Source organism: Ascidiella aspersa, chromosome 1 (genome assembly GCF_963924565.1).
Source record: "Ascidiella aspersa chromosome 1, kaAscAspe10.2, whole genome shotgun sequence".
In the NCBI taxonomy this organism is placed as follows: Eukaryota; Metazoa; Chordata; class Ascidiacea; order Phlebobranchia; family Ascidiidae; genus Ascidiella; species Ascidiella aspersa.
In genome coordinates, this window is record NC_139447.1 from 6450440 (window position 1) to 6469169 (window position 18730).

The 18730-nt window shown below is 41.0% G+C and overlaps 2 protein-coding genes across 3 annotated transcripts in view; one reads left to right on the forward strand and one right to left on the reverse strand.

The window, feature by feature from the left end:
- The window catches only part of LOC146166799 (uncharacterized), a 36216-nt gene extending 30623 nt beyond the window's left edge, over positions 1–5593 (forward strand). Inside the window, exons 23-27 of the mRNA XM_083384963.1 lie at positions 107–210; positions 922–1036; positions 2563–2645; positions 3648–3868; positions 4281–5593. Of these exons, the coding sequence (XP_083241089.1) occupies positions 107–210; positions 922–1036; positions 2563–2645; positions 3648–3868; positions 4281–5248 (1491 nt within the window). The 3' untranslated portion in view covers positions 5249–5593. The remainder of the gene's footprint in view (positions 1–106; positions 211–921; positions 1037–2562; positions 2646–3647; positions 3869–4280) is intronic.
- Positions 5594–8448: 2855 nt separating this feature from the next.
- Positions 8449–16824, reverse strand: LOC146166800 (ciliary microtubule associated protein 1A-like). Of its 2 annotated transcripts, none has more exons than XM_083382283.1 (4): positions 16628–16824; positions 15568–15678; positions 14275–14388; positions 8449–8933 (listed from the first exon to the last, which is right to left on the reverse strand). In XM_083382283.1, exons 1-4 carry the CDS (start codon positions 16674–16676, stop codon positions 8449–8451), a joined length of 759 nt encoding a protein of 252 aa, XP_083238409.1. In that variant the 5' UTR covers positions 16677–16824. The 2 variants fall into 2 exon arrangements, with proteins under 2 accessions (XP_083238409.1, XP_083238416.1); XM_083382290.1 differs by lacking the exon at positions 8449–8933 and adding an exon at positions 11693–12787.
- Between the last annotated feature and the right edge of the window lie 1906 nt (positions 16825–18730).

An 18730-nucleotide genomic window follows, 5' to 3' on the forward strand; every position in this document is an offset into this window, starting at 1 on the left:
CCACTCTACATGTTAGTAGCTATTTTTTATCTGATAAATTCTAGCTTATACCAATCATAACTTAATAGACACAAAATTGAGTGTAAAGTTGCCTTTTTTCGCGTAGCATCCAGTCAACTACCCGGGCTTCGTCAACAAGTACGCCAACCGCAGCAACGGGGGAATCCCCATATTCGCGCAGGAGCGAATCAAGGAAAGAGCGGCAAGAAGGTAAGGACAAAAATCGATTTTAGAATATATCTTAGAATATGGAGCATAATGGTTGGAGAATTTAGCTAGGCGTAGGAAAAATATCATTTAAGAATAGATGGCATTTTGCCCATATAGAAGTTGGACGTATTAAGAATATTATATAAGAGTATAGGTAGCATTGTGCCCATGTAGGAGTTGGACGTAGTAAAAATATTATATAAGAGTATAGGTAGCATTGTGCCCATGTAGGAGTTGGACGTAGTAAGAATATTATATAGACGTGGTAGCCATTTCTAACGTTTTGAATATATCTTTATTCATTTTTCGAAACGTGCAATATTCTACCTACTTCTATATAGGCTTTGATATTCTTACTGCGTTTTTAGAATACATTTTATGAGCAAAAGGAGCTCACAGTCGGACGACCTTACTTACCAATTTGAATAGTTCTTATGACAAGGTGAACTTGGAAATGACTTGCTCTAATTATTACTTGACTTGTTATTGATTTAAAAAGGCTTGGCTTGAACTTAAGTTATTTTACAAATGTGTTAACTGAAGCTTAAGTCATTTCAAAATGACTTGTTTATAACACTGGAGTGTAGTTTTCGATTTTGGAGTCTAACTACAGTATACATTCTGTAGTATATCATTCTACAACTGATTACTTGGGGACAGTTTGAAGCTACGATTTTATCCCATTTGTTAACCTGTATTGATCTCCGACAGATTAGCGGAGCTGAAATTAGCCGAGGAGGACCGAAGACAACAGGAGCATCAGTTGAGGCAGCAACTTCTCATGGCTGGCATCCAGGACGGACCCAGTGTCACTTACGAGATACAAGTAAGTCCTTTATGCAGTATTTCTGAACCAGTGGGTCGCCACCCAAAACTGGGTCGCCGACTACAGTAGTTTATGAGGGCAGATTTATTGAGAAGATTATGAGCTAGTATTACCCGAAATTTGAGAAAATTGAGAAAGCAACACGACGATATGACTTAATTTAATCAAATTCGAATGTTTTTATCCTATTTGTCTTATGTTGAACCATAACGTTAAATGAATAGCATCGGGTCGACAAATCTTCACTGTTTTACTTTGTTTAAAAATTGTTTTACTTTTAAGCTTAGCTGTTCTACGTAAAAGGGTTGAGACTGACTTAATATGTCACTATCTGCTTTACCAGATCAAATATTTTACCTAAAATGGTTTAGACCAGGGATGTCCAACCTTTTAGCAGAGTGGGCCGCATTGCCACTTTAAAAATTTCGATGGGCCGCCAAACCTCTCAAATTAAAGGGGTGACGTCATAAGTTACGTCATATCGTGACATCATAAAACAATTTACCTTATAAACACCCGCTCTTGGAGAGTGAACTTATGCGCGAATATGCAAGTAATCTCAACCTTATTTATTAGTTTTATTATGGCGAAGCGCGAAAATTTGAGATTTTTCATCTTTGGGCTGATACATTTCCTTAAAACGGTCCGGAAACATACACATTTAGAAAAACACACATCTTGCTTAGCAATGGTGTGTGCACAAAGTGTTCGATGGATGTTTAAATGCGACATTAGACTCGATTATAAAAAACACAAGATTATGCCTATACATCAAATACTGCGCGATCTTCACGTTTTGATGATATTCGAAACAACTGTTTTTAATAAAGGTTACTGAAAGTGACAATAAGTGGTGGGCCGCACGTAAATGTCAGGCGGGCCGCAGGTTGGACATCCCTGGTTTAGACTGACTTAATATGTCACTATCTGCTTAACCAGATCAAATATTTTGCTCAATATGATGTGTTAATTTTATATTGGATTAGGCCATATTGTCATTCCATTAGGTCTAGATTTTTTCAGTATTGTTCTTATCACAAAAATACCTTGAATTGGTAGGTATTCTTGTGTCGTCTGATTTCAAAGCTAAAAACCGAAGTGTATGTCAGGTGTAGCTTGCGACGTAAAAACTGTTTTCAAATGGAAGGCAAAATTAAGTAAAAATGCGTCTAACAAATAAAACTTTGAGCCCTGATCTAACCAAGATATTATTACGTAGTAAGAATATCAAAGCCCATGCAGAAGTATATGTAGCGTTTTAAACGTTTCGAATAACTCTTTATTCGTTCAAAGTGACGCCTACTTCTGTATAGGCTTTGATAATCTTCCTACGTAATAATATCTTCGTTATGGGCACAAACCAACCATTATGCTCTGAAGATATTATTGTTTCGTTTTTATGTCCACGTATTTTACGATTCTTGTGTAAAACCTTAGCAAGTTTTCCGGACGGACAAGCGACACTTAAGCGTTTAACGTTATTTCTCTTTGCTGTGGCATTTTAGAGTTGTCGTTATTTTTGACAGGGTTCGAGCGAGTCTGAAGGCCACAACGGATACTCGGAAGTGTGCGGGGTTCGCTACAAGGTGGCGAAAGATCAGCCGAGAAAGTAAGCGCCGCTAGTAGTGCCGACTTAACGTAATGTACAGCCACTACATGTCACAGGACACCGCGTTTCTATCGGCATTTTACTAAGTATGAAGTATGAAGTGGATTTGAACCACAAAAACGCCACAGGTGCAAAGTATAAATTTTGGATCACATGGTCGATCGTAAAGGTTCCAAAATACTCAATGTTTTCACCCAGGGCTGCGAAGTCAGTTAAAAATAACCCAACTCCGGCTTAATTTGCGAATTTGTTGAATCCGGCTCCCACTCTACAGCCTTTTTTACTAACAGAAGGTGTATATTTAGCAATCCCCTCATAGGGGTGTCGTACGGTTTATTCACCCGCAATACATGGTTGGAAAATATTCAACCTTATATCATATTCAACTTTTATAAATTACAGTTTGCATACGTTTTTAAAATTCATGAGTTTCAAATTTTATTACTGCGCAAGCGCACAGCGGACTCGAGAATCGGGTGGTTTACGAAGTCTTACTAGATTCCGAGTCCGAATCCGACCCCGCAGCCTTACTTCAATCAACACCAGTTGTTTATGATTCTACAAATTTTAACACCCTCAGCACATTGGACAATACGTTTTGCGCATTTTTAAACAGTTACTTTATTGGCATTTAAGTTTTTAATCGCAATACTTCAAGCTTGAGCCAGCACCTTCTGTCGAATACCTCCCTACATGGAGTAAAAAAGACATCTTTAAAATATATAATATTTTTCTAATGTGAAACAAACATGTATAATATCACAGCGCCCCAAAACGACTTTTTACTGAAAACAGAATGCGGAACCAACAAAGTAATAACCCCAGGTCATTCCACTCTGGGTTCAATCGTGAAAGTCTCGTGCGAAGGCCCACAGCATTCCGAAAAAAGTCCTTGTTATGCCCCATCAGCCTCTTCCAGCCTTTCTACCCCAAACCCATAAACCATGTAACTTTATAATACTTAAATGATCCATTCAAACCCCCCTGCATTGTTCTGCACAGGGTCCAGTACATGGTGTACAACCCCTACCGTTCGGGGTCCCCTACTTCGTCTAACCCCGACCCCCGACCCATGGTTACGATGCGCTTTTCGCCCCCCACCCAGCTACGACGACGTAACGCAGACGAGTTGCCCTTCGCCGACCAACAGAAGGCTGTAAACGGCAACGATGGTGGACAGCACAGGTCGGACATCTACACAGCTTACCGCGTCCAAGCTCCCGGTAAAGTTTAAGTTTTGGCTTTTAACTACTGAACTTAGAGCAATGGTTCCGGCCTTTTGGGGCTTAAGGCTCTCTTTGTAAAATATAAACAGTTCGCGACAACCTGACTAGCGTTTTCGCCAAGTGGTTAGTTGTGGTGTCACACCAACCTCACTTTTACCATTGTACATCAACTGTACACAAGGGAGAAAAATATTCTCGATTTGTTGCACTCCAATCAAACATAAAAAATTCATTGAAGACTATTGAATTTTTTTCCATTCAGTTAATTTTTTTCCTTTATTGATTGTTCAACATCTAAATAATAACTTAGTCATAAATAACCCCCGATTGTGTCAAGATTTTCCTGGTAAAGGTCTGCCTAATACAATGGTAAAACGAGGTTGTTCATTGATTTTTTTTGCTTATAAAGCCGGGCGCCTTTCCAACCAGCGAGTTCTAAACAGCCTTACCGAGATGTCCGACTCCACCGGCTCGCCCACTGAGCCTTCCAGCAGCCAGGCAAGTGACGTCACGCCTGCTATCAATGACGTCACAGCGGCGGCGGGGACCAAGGCCGGCGAGGAGAGTTCCCCGGACGGCGACAAGTTCGAGCCGCGCTCGGTGGTGGTTCCCCTGCAGAAGTACAGCCTGTCGGTGAAGAAGCCCTGGCATCACAACAACAGGACCACTCAGTTCGCGCCGGCGACGACTCGCGACCCCGAAATCGGCGGGGAAACGAGCGCCGAATCCCCGCCGGCGCGCGAATGCCACCCGAACGTCTCCGAGCTGGTGCTACCGCCCAGCATGGACCTGAGCGACGTGATGACTGCGCACATGCGCTACCCGGCCCAGGTGCACCGTGTCGAGGCCATGAAGCCGCAAAACCGCGGGCGAACGGTGTCGCGAGGCCCGCCGATGGTTTTTGGCGAGCCGGTCGTGATGAGCCAGAAGCTAGACGGCCCCCCAGCGCAGCCCCTACCCCCGCCAATGGCGGCGCCGCGCCGGGTTGAGCCGCGTGCCTTTGTGCGTTCGGCCTCATTTGCAAGCTTCGATGGCGCGAGAGTGGATATGGCGCTGCGCAACCGTCGCGAGCTGACGCTGGACGCTGATTTCGCGCCTACTGAGCACTCGAAGAAAACCAGCAGCAGCTACGAAGCCCAGCTTCTTGCCACGCAAAGTCTGGATGCCGAAAGCGACCCCGCCGCTTCCGAAAGGGCCAGGGCGCCCGGGAAAAGGCCGCGCGCCGTTCCGCAGTTCGTGGCGGTGACGCCCAGCAGCAAGAACATCACTTTCTCGACTCGGGAGGCGAAGGGAGCAGAAATGAGCGGAGTGGGAGGCGAAGGAGCTGAGGGACAGAGCGAAGCCGGAGGTCGACAGCAGCCCTTCACTGTTAGATAGTTAGCGCCCGGCAGTTCCACGCCTTTGGTCGAGTGTTTTTCTTAAGCAGCCCTGAATACCACCCAATTGACTTCTAGTCATGTGCTTGCATTCAATTCAACCGCGAACCCTTCACTGTTAGATAGTTGGCGCCCTGGGCGATCTCACGCTTATGGTCGAGTGTCTTTCTAACTGCAGCAACGAATTATGTTCTAGTGATGTGCTGGCATTCACGTCAAACACGAGTATTTGCCTCGGTACGAGTATAGCCGTTTTCTGTTACTCAGTAGAGTCGAGTAAATTTGCCATTTTGACCGAGTTGCTAAGGTAAAGCTTGTGCCTTTTTCTTACAAACATGCGAAACGAACATTTCATTTAGCAGGAAATGAAAAAGACAAATTGCACATTTGAGATCAATTTTTGAAACGAATTGCCTTTCTATAACTTCAATATTACCGTCTTTCAAATCGCAAAATAGCGTCGCAATTGAAATTCGGGTACACAGAAGCTTCTAGTATTTTCAGCATATCGTGTCCCACTAAAGGCGCAACTATAATTTTTGTGTCTTACTAATTATTCCATGCTAGCAGCGAAAACAAAATAACGTTTCCCTTTGCATACGAATCCGCCCTATGGGGTTTAAGGACACGCCTCTGCCTTATCTTGTTTGTAGCTGAAGTTTTCAGTAAAAGCACATTTCTCTTACCAAGTTCGTCAGCAAAACTTTAACCAAATTGTCCGAGAAATTGTAAAATAAGCATAGATCATTTTTAAGTTATCGCCAAAGCTACCTTCAAATCGAGTAAATTGGTTTTCGCTATGCACTTATCAAATCGAGGTTGAAACTATTTTCTGTTAGCGCGTATACTGTCTGCTCATATTGGGCCCGTTCTTGTTTGTTCCTATTTATTAAAGCCTATATATTTTTCTATATTGCGACGCTTGTTTATTTCGTATTAAATTCCCGTTATTCAAGACCTTTCATTAAGGTTGATGCCATTTACAGACGAGAAGCAAAAAAACACTGTGAGCCAAAAACTCTGTAACAAGGCCCTAGGATTCTTAAAAATATGTTAATTTAAAGGAAGGAATTTCCGCTCAGGTGGAATCGTAGCCAATACCGGATGCCAAGTGATCGCTTATTGGCAGTCGTCCGATGCTCGGGTTATATCATTGCCGAACCAAATAAGATTGATTTTTGTACAGAATCCTCGGTTTAAATCCATCTCAGATTTTTTACCTTGAAAGTTGTATATAGAGCAAATCGAGGTAGTGTTTGCGGCCATGGTTCCGAAATTGTTATTGCGCAAGTGCATGTCGACTGCTTTGAAGCAGGACTGCGGAGGACTTTGGACTCGGGACTCGACAGAGTCGGTTTGTTTTGCCGGAGTCGGACTCGGGACTCGAGTTAGACCGCGTAAAACTACCCGATTCCAGAGTCCGACTTGCGCATGCGCAGTATCAAATTTTAAAACTGTTAAGGCGGCAAAATGTAGGTTGTAAAAGTGTAATAGCCAATGGTTAAATGTTTTTAAACCATGTAATGCGGGTGGATCAATTATGACACCAATATGAGTGAATTGCAGAAAATCCACCTTAATTTAGTTGCGTAAATCGGTAAAATACATGCTGTAGAGTCCGAGCTGGACTTGGGACTCGATAAAATCTTACATTTGGCCAGAGTCGGACTCGGGTGTATTTTTTTGGCCGGTCGGACTCGTTTTTTTTTTACCCGACTCCGCAGCCCTGCTGTAGTGTTATACGGAGACATATTTCCTTTGTTCTGACCTCTGCCGAATAAAACCGACTTCGTCAGGTCCCCAGTCCATACCTACCCCTACAACGTAACCCTATACTTTTCTTTCCAACTTTTCTTTTTTCGTGTCGGACAGCTGTACTTTTTGCTCAAAACATTGTCTATTAGTATCAGAATAAACTAACAAGTGTCGAAAATTCCCTTCTTCTGGCCAACATATTTGTTTAACACTTCAACTAAGACTGGAAAAGTTAAAGAAATGATAAGCAATAGACACATATAACCCTACTTAAACCAATAATTATCAAATGTAAATATTTTCAAAATAGTTTATTTCCACTCTCACTCGAACACACCTAAAGCGCAGATCAGCACAACACTATTCTGATTGATAGAAAAACACCGAATTTTCCACGAACAAGAAAAAACAAAGCTTTTCCAAAGCCACACATAACAAATTAAAAAAAAGCAAAATTTTTGTACAAATGGCTTTTGGGTTTTTTACCTAAACACGTAGCACACCGATTCGCAAACATTTCTCAAAAAACATCTAAGAATGATACAAAGGTTTATATAGTTTCAAAAACCGCTTTTCCTTTTATGAACTTAAATATTAGAAAAAAAAATAAGAAAAAGTTTTATCGTTATACAATTCGCCCCCAAAGAAACTTATATGTTTAAATTCCAAGTATACCATGTTTTATAAAACCAAGCATAATTTTCATTTTATGTATACGTACATCACTACCATTATATATATAGTATTAAGCTAAAGGAGGGCCAAAAAAAGCCTTAAGATACAGACATGTGCCGACAAATGCAGCAAATGGAGTTTCTTTGACCTCGAAGCGACAAGGACGCGAATTACGTCCGAAAAACATTGAGTCTTATTTACAACGGTGCGACTCTCGACAAACTTTACAAAATCAAATTGGACTAAAGTTCACAACATCGACAACGAAAAGAGGCGACGTCCGCAAAACAGAAAACTACACGAAACGAAGCCAGGCGTCTGTGCAAAGGCCATAGAAAAAATTCGTTTGTAGCAACCAGGCGAGATTAGAACAGAACAAATCGTGTCCAGCAAAAAAAGCGAAAATTGGAACAGGAACTTGAATCATTCGATATCGAGCTGGTTTCTAATCCCAGAAGAAAAACACAAAAAAGCAAAAAAAAAATTAAAAAAGGCACTCGTCGATGGAACAGGAACTTGAATCTTTCAAATAATTTCGAGATCGAATCGGTTTCTAATCCCAGCAGAACAACACAAATTTTGATCAGAAAGAAAAAGCGAAAATCGATAAAATGCGCTCGTTTACGGAACAGTAACTTGAATAATTCGAGATCGAGCTGGTTTCTGATTCCAGCAGAAAAACGCAAATTGTGTCCAGAATAAAAAGCAAAATCGAAAAAAAACGCTATTATATGGAACAGGAACTTGAATGATTCGAGATCTATCCGGTTTCTAATCCCAGCCTCCGTCTACGATGAGTGGCGTAATGAACTCCGAGTGCCTGATGCCCATCGAAAACGAGCGACCCCTGTACAGCGACTTATACACACTTTCGGGGCTGTGCGCGCCCGGCCCTGGTTTCTTTGTACTGTCGCCGGGCATATAGCACCTCCCGGCCAACGAATACAGGGGCGCGCTTCGGCGGTACCGGCCCGGTGGAACCACCTTGTACCCCGCCGGGCCAGGGGTGCGCGCCAGGTCGTCCGAGAAGCTCTGGCCCCTGGTCCGGCCGCTCAGGGTGTAGCTGGGGCTGGCGCGTTTATTCGGTACACGGCAGCCGAGCGCTGAAGGCAGCTTGTAGGCGTTGGGGGCCGGATTGGGGTCGACGCGTCTAAGGCGGGTCCTGGCCGACAGGGAGTACCTCGGGGCCCGACGTTCGTTAGGGGGATGCACCATCTCGTTACGGTAAGTTCCCGGGCCTGGAGTATTGAAGAGGTCTGCGAAAAGGTATAGCGGGCTGGTTATCGACTATAGTTGCACGCGTAATATACTGTGTATTCTTCACCAGGTGAAAGGTTTCAATGCAAACAAGTAGACCTAACCCTAACCCTAGAAATATGAATTTCTTCATTATTATAGACAATTATCTTATTATTATTATAGCCTCGATAACTTCGTCATTTAATATAGATAGCTTAACACGTCTCATTTATTAAATAAATAATATTCCAAACTAAAGTATAAAATACATATTTTTACAGCCGTTTTAACTGTTTCTTTCGGTCGGGCTCATTAACAACCTTTAAAGACATGCAACAATCAGGCTTATAATACAAACTTGCCAGCAATGCAAGTATAGACAGTTATACCAAACAACGTTAGCGCTCGTTTTTTCGACAGGTACGTCATTATCTTTTAGAGGTCAACTGGTACGTTATAAGGTAAAACGGGAAACACTGGAATAAGGTATAATCAAATACCAGTAGGCCTACCCGAGCGGCCAGCGCCGTCTTCTGGTGCCAAAGTAAAGTTTGAAGACCATTTCCTATAAGTTTAAGGATAAAAGTAGGAATTCGATTACAACTAGAGGGCTGTTCAAAATTGTTTAGTCTGATTCAATATATTTGATAGGTTATTTGGTGGCGGTTTTAGTGTCGAGCCTCGACAAGGGTGTAGTTAGAAATACGTCATTTGGGTGTGGCAAGTTTTTATTGAAAAATTAGAGCGGAATTCGTTACATCAGAAAATAGTCTTGTTAGTCAATGGTCGGCTTAAATTTAAAGTTTGCTTAGCTTTTTTAATGTGAATTCAAACAGATGTTTTTCGAAAAAAACTAAAAGCAAGTATTCCATACAGTGATTTGTTTAACGAAATTCCTAAAAATTAATGCAATTTTTGAAACAACACATATTTTTTTTTGACGGATTGGGTTTGAGTTTGTATGGTATTAAATTGAATAACCTTAGTTTTCCAATTTTGTTATGATTTATGTCCATATCCACAAATGTTGCCTAACTATTCTATGAACAAAGGCCTGTAGAACGGTGCTTCGCAACCGGTTTCCCGCGAGATTATGCCAGGTGTACCGCGACGTTTCAGGAGGTGGTTTATTTCGTTTTTAAGCTATTTTCAATTTTTTCAGCAAAACTAACAAAAAATTATACATCAAGATAGGTATTTTTATCTTATGCAATAATCCAAGTGTAACTTAATGAACTTATTTAAAACCTATCTTACGTTAATATAAAGCAATTTTTAAACTTTATACCAAAGTGGAAAGGGCGATTATCCATACGCTCAAAACCCATGAAATATTACTTATTGTAAATGTACTATTAACATTTTGTGATTGTTTAAATTAATCTTGGCTGCTGTCCTGAAAAAACAATTAGGCAAAAAAGTTCAAAGCACAATGTCAGGTTACATTTTCCTAGTGTGCTAATAAGCCCTTAATGTTCTCTGATCCAGCATTTCAAGGAAGTAAATTTTTTGGGGATTTGGTACGCTTAAGATATTTTGAGAAAACCGTAAAACCTCAAAATCAGAAAATAAAGGAATTTAAAACGTCAAATTGTTGGCGCCTTCGACGCGTTTAATCATAAATCGCTTATTTTGTTCTTGGCTGCCGAGGACATTTAGGCCTACTTATGTTTTCAATTGTCGATCGAAATATATTTCGCAGGTGTGCCGCCGAATTGTTTTAGCTCTGTTGGTTTGCCGCAAGTGAATACAAGTTACAGAAAACTTCTGTAGAACATCAGTTAACTCTCTGCTCGGCTTAAAACGAAATATTTTAATCCGGCTTGGAGCCATCGAAGTTGAACACGCTTAAATATAGCAACCCTCCATTTCTAGCAGTTTAGCAAAAATCCATACTTAAATATTCTCAATGCTAGTCTATGGGTTTTTACAGTACAACATTAGGAATTATGATATTACAAGATTAACTATAATAACTAAGAGAAAATTAAGTAGCAGAAATTACTTGCTTTAGTTTATATAGATTAAATAGTGCAATTTAAATGTCCGTTAAATGTTTTAAAATGCATATTTTTTTGATTTAAAGACAAACTTACCTCGCCGGTTTGAAGTTGCTCATTCCGCGTTTTAATTAATTATTTATCGCTTAAATTTGACCATTGCAATTTCCGAATATTGTGTGACCGTGAAAAACACATTTTTCATAAGGCAATTTCATAAAACTCTTGAGTGAAGAAAATTGTTTTACGTTTACAGTATTAATTTTAAATTATAATTTACGTTTGCCAAAGCGTTGTTAGATTCGCTAAGTTATTTTACACTAAAAAATAAATTTGCGTAATAAAAATTAAACTGGCCCAATAAAAAGTTCTCTTCTGTATCAAATTCAATTTAAGGTTAAAATTTTTGGCGCTATTTAAGAACTGAATTGGATTTCTATGCAAATATAAACCATCTCTAAATTCGTCCGATGGTGGATTGTTTTTCACCAATTTGTGTGCCATGTTTTTGTTCAGATTTGGTTAAATACAAATATAATTAACACTATGCTGACAATAAGTTTGTGTTAAGTAGGCAACACCGGGCTAAATGGTGTCCTAATTGAATGTAAATTACAGTTCAATTATCGACAGTAGAAATGTTATCAGGCAACAAACTTCTTTGGTTTGTGTCCTGTTTTCTCACCGCCGCTAAAAGCTACACACAATGACCACGATTTAATGAAGTTAAACTAATAAATGAGGACGATTGCTCTATTGTCTATAAGCAACAGATAAATGGTCGTTGTGGTTTCTTTAGTTGTCATGACGGAAACGAACAGGCTACAATCTCTTGTTCTAAGTATCAGTACATAATCAATCGAAACTACGACAACATGCAATTTAGAAGGGCGCAACAAATCAACGGTTGCTTGGTAAGTCATGTATATAGGAAAACAGCAGATATATTAGACATGAGTGTTACGTATAGATAAATATCAGAAATGGCTTTGGACGGATCACTAAAAGGTAATCTCAGGAGAATAAATGAAAAATATTTTATGTAAATGGTTACAAACTGGGCGGTTTTTCAATCACAGGCGACGGTAAAGTGCTTCAGAGTGTAAGAATCGAAACTATTTACACGGTTATAGGAAGTAGAATTGGTTTTTGAGAATGCGCGAAAAGGGGGCAAAATGACGCGACGTGAAGGATGACGTGTTTTCGGGGTGCGGGTGAAATGAAACAACAAAGCAGGAACTACAGGAAGCCTTAGGGACGGAAAAGAGAGCGCTGACAAAGCGACAAAACAAAATTCAGTTTCAATTTCAATCGGTTTGTTTTAGGGGGGAGGGGATACAATGTGAGTGCATGGGTCCATTCAGGTGACGCAACTAGCCGGTGACGTAACTAGTCGGTGACGTCAATGATCAGCGGCGTGATGAACTCCGAGTGCCGGATGCCCATCGAGTGAACGGGAGCCTTCTTCTTATTGATGTACACGCTTTCCGGCGAGTGCGCGCCCGGGCCAGGCTTACGTGTGTTATCCCCTGGCATCACGTTGCGGCCGAGCATGGAGTAGAGCGGCTGCCGGTTACGGTAGATGTTCGGCGTCGTGGTGTTGTACTTGGCCGGGCCGGGCGTGCGCGCCAGGTCCTCGTCAAAGCCGTTGATCGTAGAGCGGCCGGTCATTGAGTAGGCCGGAAGCGCTCTTTTGTTGATGATCCTCGGACCACACAGCTGAGGCAGCGTGTACGCGTTTGCCGCCGGGTTTGAGTCGCGCTTGCGGAAGCGAGTACGCGCCGCCATCGAGTACCTGGGTGCGTGCCGCTCGCCCTGGGGGTGAACGCGGTGGTTGTCGTACGTGCCAGGGCCCGGAGGCCGGAAAAGATCTGCGGGGACGCGAGAGGTTGGGTATTTTTTAGGGCTGTCGTTGGTGAAGTGCTGCTGGTTTTATTTTACCTTGTATTTTGTCCTTGAGTGTATTGTAAAACGCCCTAAAACGCTTAACATTCCTAAAAAAAAGTCATTTTTGTTGAATATTGAATAGGCCAGAAAACTCGGGAGTTGGTTGGGCGGTTTTGGAACTGTCGTTTTTGCTGCTGGTGCTACTGGTTTATTTTACCATGTATTTCCTACTTAAGCGAATTGTAAAACGCTTGACAATGCCACAAGATTTGATGCACTAGCATTTTAGTTGAATATTACAGGGGCCTGACACCCCGGGACTGTTTTAGGACTGTTTTTGCTGCTAGTGCTGCTGGTTTACTTTACCATGTATTTCGTATACTTGAGTGTATTGTAAAATGCCCTTAAACGATTAACAAAGCCACAAGATTTAAGGGGTGAGCGAGCAGTTTTGTTGTATATTGAAGGGTTCAGAGAGCTCGGAGGTTGGTTGGGAAACTTTAAAATGATGTGCTACTCCTGTAGATCGGATTTGTCTATTCACAATTTATATATATTTTTAATTAAAAGACAACAGTGATGTTATATAAGGAGTTCGAAATGAAGAGATTCTCGACGACTAGAGAGAAACATTTTCCAAGTACTAGTTCTAACTGGGGTAGGCTAGAATAGGCTTGTAGGCAAGAAGAATTGGTGAAAATAAAGAGACTTTAAATTAAACGGCACAAGCAAAGAAGGCATAACAAGTAAAATTCAACGCGGTTGAAGTTAAAAACACAACTAATTTATTTATTTCTTATATTCGCTTAATATGCAATAATATGCACTTGAGGGTTGCTTTTTAGGGTTGCTGTTGCCATTTTGTTTTCAGACGTCCGAGTGTCCGTGTGACGTATATAGGGGAAAGCACGTCACGGGTGTGACGTAGCATTTATTTTCATGGTGTCACGTAACAATGGATGCACGCGACGTGGTCAACAAAACAAGGAAAGGTACCGCGTTCAAAAAGGCGAAAGTCGGAACCAGAAGAATGGAATACGAGAATTGGCGAGAAATGGCAGTTAGCTGTTAAGTACTAACGAACTATAATCCAGTTACTGCTACGAATCTAGAGTAGCTACGAATACTTTAATTTTTATAAGCCTACTGCCCAATGTAGACTAGAAGCGCGCACACTACTTTGCCTAAAGGCAATTAAAGAATTGGCTTTAAAATGGAAACCGATATTAGCGGGGTCTGGCATGGAAATCATTTGCATGAACAGAGTTTTTGAACCTCAATATAGAAACTTAGTGTATTAGGAAGCAAAATGTCAGCCAAAATCGGCCTGTCAAATCACGACTATGTTGTAGATTTCCTTCTCTGTCCATGCAAATTCAATCGAAAAGTCTATTGGGTTACTCCGTTCTTGTTAAACTACATCGTTTACTACGTTAAATTTACATGCAGCTTTAATCTAACAGCGACTTACTTGGCTCCGGCTGTCTTGCCAGCATAGAATACTTAGGCTCGCCTTCCGGCCCACATCGTGTGAATCTAGGGTCGACGCGGTATTTCGGGCCAGGGCTGATGTCCTTGGAGAACACTGTGCACAAAAACACAGTTGTCTATTGTTTGTCTATTCGACTAAGCTATGGCCGCCTCGGCGCGAACGAAATTGCGGTTAGGAGGCACGACGTGAAAACATGGAGGCCTGGTGTGTCTTGTTGTGAAAAGGCTGTTGAGTAATACACACTGAACAAGTTGCCTTTGAGAAACAGAGCGATAAGACAACAAATAAAACCGGCTTGTCTTTATTTCGGTAACTCGCATTTGTTATCCGTAAAACTAGGCCCTTGAAATAGGCTTTTAAATCATGAAATAGAACCAAACCCGAACCTGAACTTTATGAAGCGGTTTTGGAATACTTTTACCCAAACCTTAACCGAACCTGAATCGTTGTTGACAAAATATGTTAAATCTAACGAAACAGATTTTTTGAATGTAACGCCAACCTTAACCGAACCCGAAAAAAAAGATTCACTACAGTATGTAATTTGATGGGTCTGTAATGACGTGTTTGAATATTGCGTAGTTTTATCATGATTTCGGTTTAAAGGGGGTAAATACTAGGCGATAAAGATGCCAATAAAAGATAAACTTTTCGTTTACGCTATATAAACTGTATATCCAACGATACCTGAGGTAACTGACAAAAAATCGTGATGAAGGCAACAAACATGACGGGATATAGATATGGCGGTATCTTTGCTGTCTTAAAAGTGGCGCATTTCGAATGATAAGTGGCATTTTTAATGTTTAGAAATGCCTTAAGTTACGGAAAAAGAATCTCAAGTAATTGTATGAACGGAAAGAGTTTCAGTGGGTATAGTTTACTGAAAGACATTTACATTAAACTCGAACCTTAACGTTATAAACCGGTTTTAAATATAACTTTGGTTAAAACAGTTTTTTTTTTATTTCTTCGAACCGTACCCGGAACTAAACAGAATTCTAACAAAACCTTGAACCCGAACAGAACATAAACCGGAAAAAACTAACGGTTCGACTTACTTTAAAACTACTTTAAAAACTCTTATTCAACCCACACGTGATACTACAAACTGCAACAAATAAAATGCTTAACTTAATACTTCCGACGATGAAAACAGCCTGTAGGTAAAACGGTGTGCATATAATTTAACAACCAATTTTGCAAAGTTTTGAAAACGGTTTTTAAAGCTTTGGGTACAGGAGATACACAAAACGATTCAATGTCACCTACTTGAGTTATCCAGACGCCCTCCCATTGAGTATGCTGGCTTCATGTTCTTGGTAAAGTCATGGGACTTGAAACCCACGGTGCTGGGGAGGGCATACCTGCCTGGACCGGGTCCTGTATAACATTGCATCCAAATAAAGAACTTATAAGTCAAATCCTTTGTTTAAATGAGTTAATTCCAAACTAGGTTGTTGGTCCAATAAGTTCTAGTCATTTATAACAAATATCAAGTAAATCCAAGTTAACCTACCGGTACCTAAATCCAGTCAAGTGTACGGTATTGCCAAAACAAGTCATATCCAAGTCAGACCACTAAAACTTTACCCCCTGCATAGTCGCAAGCAACTACAGTTGTGTGCATAAAACCACTTAAAACGATAAAATAAATAAGCCGAAAGCGGAAGATTTGTTACCAAAAAACGTTTCGCCAATGGTGGTATTAAATCCGAGTTAAAGGTTTTCGTTTGATACCGTATCGCAAAAGAGTCTCAAAAATGACTTTAGGAGATTTGCAATACAAAGGATCGTTTCGGGTTAACTTCAAGCAGCGTGTAGGCTAGGCCTGCTTTCGTATATCAAATATGAAAAACGCTAGTTTAATTACATGTCACTTTAGAAATTTCAATTGGTATTGAACAAAGAATAATTGGCAAAGACGGCAGAGGTTGAACATTCTAAATTCGCAAATCTCTAAACACAATCTTAAATTCACGAAACGCAATAAAACATCTGGAACTGTAGCCTACATGTAACGATCGGGCGTGTTGTTAAGGTGAAAGCTGACAAAGACAATGTTTGCACAGCTAATACTGCTACACTTTTCAGTTATCGTGGTGTAAGGTACACAAAAACAGCAATAAGCCTACCAAACGGATATGAGCAGGACAAATTATGGAAACAGTTTCTTTAAGGCCTATTCGCTTTGCCTAAATTATCCACAAGGACCAGATAATCGCAACAAACGGTGTACACAGAAAATCTCTCGAGGGCTCTTCAAAGCATCGCCCTATATTCGCAACTGTTAGCTGTAAAACTTTAACTTTAACAGCCAAAGTACGGTTACCTCTTTCTCTGGCCGCTATCATAACTGTCTTTCTTTCGGTGTCGTCCATCTTGGCAGGATAAAATCACAAAACGTTGACAGATTGGCGTCTGGACAGTTAACTAGAAGAGGCAACTGAACTTGCAGCGCACTACAGTTAAAGATTAAACAGCTGATACGATCGCCAGCGCTTCGCTTACAGTCGAGAAGGCTTTTGGCGGGTACGCGCCTGACGAGGTTGCCATAGACGCCGCGTTGCCACGCGACGGAGGGCGAGAGAACGCCGCGAGAAAAAAGGGAGAGTGAATAAACGAGAGAGGCGCTGGTTACAAGCTTCGCGTTGTTGCTGGCATGTGGTAAAAGCACTTGATTTTAGCCCAGTTTACGCGAACATTAGAGCCAGCCAGAATCCCTTTTAATAAAAAAATAAAGTATGTTTTTTAGGAATATCAATGGCCATACTGAAGTAGGTAGCATTTTGAACGTTTCGAATAGCTCTTGATTCATTTTCAACATCTTAAAATGCTACGTACTTGGGCTTTGATATTCTTATTACGTCTTACTACAACCTCCAGCTATTATGCTCGAAAAAATATTATATATTAATAATAGCGTGTTGGATTTACATCACCGTCCCAAAGTCAGTTTAACCCTTATTTGGCGAGGTTTGTACATGTTAACGCACAAATAAGTGGGAAAACGTTTATGTAAAAAATTGGAGCCGGCTGATCTGAAGTGGCCTCGTAAACAGTCCTATAATAACGAGTGCCTGGCTCGCGTCGAAGAGGCCTCTGGGCAAACAATAGGCTTCTTTGCTTGGGTTGGCCGAGCACACAAGTCACACGCGCACGGGGTACGCACACACACCATAGGCGTAGCCAGGGATAGGCACAGGGACCATGACACCCCTCAAACTTATAAATATTTTACCCTTAATAATTTGTTTTGTAGCATTTATGAGAAGTAACACAACAGTCGATTACAGACACACCACACCTTCAATTGTCATGGACTGTTACGGTACTTCAAAAACAATGTAGTTACAGTAATGTAGTAATGTTTTACTACTCTTAGTCAGTCTTTGCTATTTGAATATGATTTGAGTATTGCGTTAACACTCAGTCAGTTGCTGCTCGAAACGGTTTGTTGGCATATTTATATGTGTTCGTTAGGGCAGTTAATACAATGGCAAAAGCTAAACAAAAAAGTTCAAACTTTTTGACCACCCCTAAAACTTTCGGTAGGCTACGCCACTGACACACACACGCACGCGCGTGATTCCCGCTTCGCGCTGAGACGCGATTTAGGCTGGGCTACTCAATTATGGAAAAACAAAAGCGCTCGCGACGGGGCCCTTTGCTGTGTGTGTTTAGCCGAGATGCGCGACTATCAGAACAAAATGTTCAAAAGGAGGATGTCTTGGCGGTAATTTAACGCCCGCGTTCCACCGGGGTTGGTCTATTTTCCAAGCTGCCTCGGCCCTTTCCTACACAGATAATATTTCCGCCGGCCAATGGCCAAGAATGTTTACCCCAGCCCGGGGACATGTCGCCGCCGTGTTTACCAAACTACCGCTGCTCGCCCACAAAGCACGGCGACACAATAGCCGGGAAATAAGGCTTCTTTTTTTACCGCGCGATATTAACTCACGATGAAAAACCTTGGAACATATTCGGTTATTCAACCTGGTGTTTGGAAACGCATGTGTCGGATAATAAGCCGTGCAATATAACTGCTAATGCTTTTTTTATTTTTGTTCACTGCAATTAGGATAATGAAAACATCGCATGCCGCGAGAAACAATCTTTATTTATGAAGTTAAAATATTATTTCTTATTATAGTCCTGGTCCAGAATTTATTGCGTCTTTCACCTGCAAAGTGAAATGTGCAAGCTCAAACAGTTTTCAAGTTTTAAATATTTCTACTTTGGCCTGATGAAGCACGGTTGTGCGAAAGCTTGTCGAGAATTCAATACAATTTGTCTTTACATAGTGCCACTTGATTACCCAAATTTTTAAATACGTTCCTTATTTGTTTAAGTTTATTTTAAGCAAACGGTGCCCCTTGACGCCAAACAAAGGGACATGTATGTGTTCTAACACTTGTGACGTTTGTATAGGTCC

Coding starts and splice junctions, on each gene's coding strand:
- LOC146166800 (XM_083382283.1), bottom strand. CDS start 16,676: ATGGACGACACCGAAAGAAAGACAGTTATGATAGCGGCCAGAGAAAGA. Junction 15,679..16,627: donor GATAGCGGCCAGAGAAAGAG/GTAACCGTACTT, acceptor AATGTTATACAG/GACCCGGTCCAGGCAGGTAT. Junction 14,389..15,567: donor AGGGCGTCTGGATAACTCAA/GTAGGTGACATT, acceptor TTTTGTGCACAG/TGTTCTCCAAGGACATCAGC.